The sequence below is a fragment of the Lolium perenne genome, chromosome 6, assembly GCF_019359855.2.
Source record: "Lolium perenne isolate Kyuss_39 chromosome 6, Kyuss_2.0, whole genome shotgun sequence".
NCBI classification, from domain to species: domain Eukaryota; kingdom Viridiplantae; phylum Streptophyta; class Magnoliopsida; order Poales; family Poaceae; genus Lolium; species Lolium perenne.
In genome coordinates this window covers 183,263,443-183,267,921 of record NC_067249.2, presented here as the reverse complement: position 1 = coordinate 183,267,921, position 4,479 = coordinate 183,263,443, and the positions used below count along the sequence as shown (strand labels likewise).

General features: G+C 45.6%; 1 protein-coding gene across 2 annotated transcripts; it reads right to left on the bottom strand.

Moving 5' to 3' along the window:
* Positions 1-1,142: 1,142 nt before the first annotated feature.
* LOC127306731 (uncharacterized) lies at positions 1,143-3,957 on the bottom strand. 2 transcript variants are annotated; one of them, XM_051337422.2, is made up of 4 exons: positions 2,566-3,957; positions 2,011-2,464; positions 1,260-1,330; positions 1,143-1,167 (listed from the first exon to the last, which is right to left on the bottom strand). In XM_051337422.2, exons 1-4 carry the CDS (start codon positions 3,867-3,869, stop codon positions 1,158-1,160), a joined length of 1,839 nt encoding a protein of 612 aa, XP_051193382.1. In that variant the 5' UTR covers positions 3,870-3,957; the 3' UTR covers positions 1,143-1,157. The 2 variants fall into 2 exon arrangements, with proteins under 2 accessions (XP_051193382.1, XP_051193383.1); XM_051337423.2 differs by lacking the exon at positions 1,143-1,167 and having other exon boundaries at positions 1,201-1,333; positions 2,566-3,956.
* Positions 3,958-4,479: the final 522 nt, after the last annotated feature.

The window sequence follows — 4,479 nt, the reverse complement described above, 5'->3', positions numbered from 1 at the left end:
TAACAAGATTTTGTTTAAGACATTACTGAATATATAATTTTGAGTGGACAAAGTTGTATGTCCTTATAGAATATTTGTACCATTCAAATGTATGTATTTATTTGTTTTCACATATCCTTCAATACCTTTGCGATAGATCTAGATGTACATGTCTATAAAATATCTTGAGCCTAAGGTGTATGATTGTCTAATTCACGTGTAAATAAATACATATAAGTTTAGCATGTCTCTACAAGCGGCTTGTCTTTGTTTATTGTTATAACCCTCATCCCGGTGGAGACTGTTAATGTTTCCTGTTGTGGGTGTTGGTGTCTTATACCAACAATACTTAACATGCGTTAGCATACGCACGGAGATACAATGGATTTAGACACACGAGACACATGTTACGATGGAGTTCCTCTAGACACATAGGTAATGACCTTACTTCTGTTTGCCACCTTCGGTTGTTTTCTCTTCAGTTCCGGGTCTGATCAATGATGCATCTGATCCATCAATTGTACTATCTCGATCCAACGTCTATCACCAAATTGAAGTTTAGGAACATGAGCAGACTTCCTGGAGGCGCACGTGAACAAGACAGAGTTGGATGTCCCAGAGTGCCTGCGCCGTCACGACGATGAGCTCGAGCGCCACCTGCTCATGGACTACGGGATCGAGGCTGCCGACCACCATTGCATGTTCGATGACGTGTCCATGGACACCTCTGCGTCCCTGCACTCAGCTGCGCTGCATATCTAGTACAGAGCATCGTGTGATCCCTTCAGTGTCCGGTTGTAGTGTAGAAGATCGCTTCAGCATCCTGTTCTAGTGTAGCAGGCTGCTTCATCTTTGTTTGTAATTAGAATTTGTACAAAATAGTATTTGTGAAAGCATAAGAGATGATAAAGAGGTTGATAATTCAAAATCTTGTGTGGCTCGTCTATTCCCTTATATCCTAAACCACGGCATCATTTATATCCAGACAAGATGCATAGAACCACTGACGTTAGAGGGAACTACTTGATCATAACTACACAATGGAGCAAGGATTGCAGATATCATCTTTACTGAACAGAACAAGAGTAAGCTCCTTCCCAAATAAAAGACCAGGAGGATTGCTCTTCCAAAACAAGAGCAAGGCTCCTTCAACATAAAAGAACTGGGGAATTGCTCTTTCAAAATGGACTGCAGACAAACAAGCCAGAAAATAAATATTAGCGTGAACATCCATGATAAGTTTGGAGTAACTACTAACATCTGAACTCAATTGTGTTCACCGAGAAGCAGAATGGTGGAACGTATTGGCAATGGGCCATCCAGGATTCTTCCGTGTGCTCTTACCTGCATTCTACTGTATTTGACAGCTAGCCATAGCAGGACAAGCCATATACCAGCAACCAGGACACAAGTGTGGTAAGTGGGAAAGCATACGGCCACTAAAGTAAAATTATCGGAAGACGTTTAAAATACAGCAAAATGAGTAAAATCATGTAAGTAATGTTGAGGTTCCCTTTGCAGGCAAATGAATACAGATCTGTTAAGTAAGAGAAAATGAATAGCAGTTATTATCATAGTATGGATATAAGCCTGTATCGATTTGTATCTTGACAGCACGAATACACACAATATGATTACATACAGATAATCTGATAAGACAACAAATCTCAGGCCCAGATTATAGAAATAGTACCAAATGAACTCCATGGCAGTTTTGGCAAAGTTTTTGCAGGTAGCATAATTTGACACAAAACTGTCTGAGGGTAGCGAAGTTTGATATATTAAATCAATCAACTTAAAAGTTCTGATCTGGGAAAACTGATCTAGGCCATAGCAGGTTTTGCAATGAGGAAGTACTAAAGCAGATAACAATTCTTCTGATCAGTGAGATCTTTGTGCTTCATACTTCACAAGACGAAAGAAGCAACCTTTAATAGCATGTCTTTTATTGCAAGCAATGTTTGAAAACTCTCCGGATACATAGAACAATCAGACTTGCAAGTTCCTTTGCAAAAGTGCTTAGTTGCTTACATTATCAATTGGCACTGGTGCTTCTTCCACCTTCTCAACTCCAGCCACAACTGGATCTTGAGCTTCTTCAATATTCTCAACTCCAGCCGCAACTGGATCTTGCGCTTTATCCATGTTATCAATTACAGCCACAACTGGAACAAGTGCTTCCTCTATATTCCCAACTCCAGCCCCAACCCTAGCCTCAGATCCAGTGGTCTCCATGTAGCGGAAATCTGGATAGTTCCTGCTGTTCAATGAGTGCAACCAGAGAGCTACAGCTCCCTCCTTGTGTTCCATTGCAGCAATATGAGGGAATATGTACTTGATCTTGAAATCTTCAGCATCCTCAGCATAGGGTTCAATTGAAACTGCCTCATGTGTATCCTTCCATTTCATGTTATATGAGGTGAACATACATTCATCTAGGTGCAGTCCAACCTCAGGTGCAGTGGGCACATTAAGTCTGATATCCCTGTAAGACGAAAATGGCACAATCAAAAGAGTCAGCACGCAAATATAAATTGAACAGATGTGTCACTGAGTCAGACGATGATAAGAGTTTAAGAGCTTTACTTGCGGAATGCTACATCATATATTGACTCGGGTGCACAGTTCCTCATCACTGCTACAGCAAGGCCTACCATCTTCCGGATTTGATGAAGCATGAAACTCTGCCCGACAACCTCGCATCTGACAAAATCAATCCCATCAAGGCTAACAACACGATCAGCAGTGAATGAAATGATGAACCTCTTGGCTGCAGGATCCTCAGCCTTAGTTCTTGTAGTGAAGTTGTGGAAGTTGCGGGTTCCAACATAATGCTTGAGGATCCTACTAAACTTCTCTTTCACTTCATTAGTGTAAGCAAATGTGCTTTGGGGACTTTCTTCTCCATTTTCCTTCTGAATATCCATAGCTTGCATATTCTCTTCATTGGCTGCAGGCTCAGCTACAACTGAAGCAGCAACACTGACTGAACCTACAGTTGAATCGGAACAGAGAGTCTCACTGGGGTTTGTTGGTAAAGCTTCGGAATGGAAAGTACTGCCAGCTTGTTCAATATCACAATTTTCTGCATCATTTGATCCGGGTTCAGCATTCAGAGCTGGTGTTCCATTACCAGAGCTAGCTGAAACAGAATCTGCATTCCCGTTTGATCCTACTTCTCCATGAGCTGGCACAGTTTCCCCTCCCGCAGTATCAAGAACCTTCTCCTGCTCAGGGTTGGGCAACTTCCCCTCCCGGCCCATAATATCTGGCACTTTCCTGCCTCTCTCCGAGCACTCCAAGCACTTGGCAAGTTCGTTGCCACTCCCGGCGCTCGCCTTGACAGCCTCGCGGTCGGGGTGCGCGCTGGGGTCGAGCGCCAACACGGGGAGCAGATACACATACCTCCGGCGGTCGCAGAACTTCTTGGCGCTGAACGAGTTGGTGACGCGCACATAGCCAAAGGCCCGGATCTGTGGCGCGAGCTTGGCATTTAGGCGCTCGATGAATCCCGGCGGGTCGACGTAGAAGCGGCCGGAGACAACTTGCGCCGCGGCGCTCACGCCCTTGTCGGTGCGCGCGGCGCGTGCCCACTCGTACCGGGCGGGCGCGGCACGCTCGGCTTCGGGGACGGCGCCCGCCTGGTAGAGCGCCTCCTCGAGATCGCCCTCGATGGTGCGGGCGCCCGGATTCTTCTGCATACCCTGGTATCCCGCGCCGAGGTAGGCCAGGAGGATGGCCACCTTGCGGCGCTTGTAGCGGCGGCGAGCCTGCCCGGGATCCGCGCCGGCGGCGGATAGCGAGGCGGGCTCCGGCTCGGGGTCGGAGGAGGAGGACATCTTGGGCCGCTTCGGATGAGGCGGGGAGGGCGGCGGCGAGGCGGCGGCCATCGGAGAGGAGGGGTTTTACAAGGTTAGGGTTTGGGTGCGGATCGGCAAAAGGATGGCCGCGGAATCCAATCGTAGGGGAATGCGTGCTACAGTGCTGCAAAGAAATGCCAAGTTGTTTTCTTCGCGAGAGAAAATCGGACAAATGTAAAGAAAATAAAATACTTCCTTGCATACTATTTTTTCAGTTATATATGGTTTAAAAAGAGTCCACTTTTAATCAATTTATTTTCAAATAATTTCATATTTTAAAAACAGAGTCTTCGATTGGAATTTATTTAGGAAACCACATAATACAAGGTTTAAAAGTTACACAAAATACACACTCACAGAATTTGAACTTACAAGTCGATGCTATGCCTCTCACGCCAAACTAGCTCCCACTACTGGCAACAAAGATCAACCTTGGGAGCGGGTAATGCTTATGTCACCATCTTCGTCCATCAGTCTTAGAGAGTTAACCCTTTAATTGCCAGAAAGCGTGACAGTTGTCGTCTCCTAATCATCATGATCTTCAGTCATCACCCAAGGAACGAGATCCTCCTCGCCAATCTGCTTGACCACCATCTTATGTACAACCCCATCGATTTCTCTCTGCCAAGTTCCAGCCACA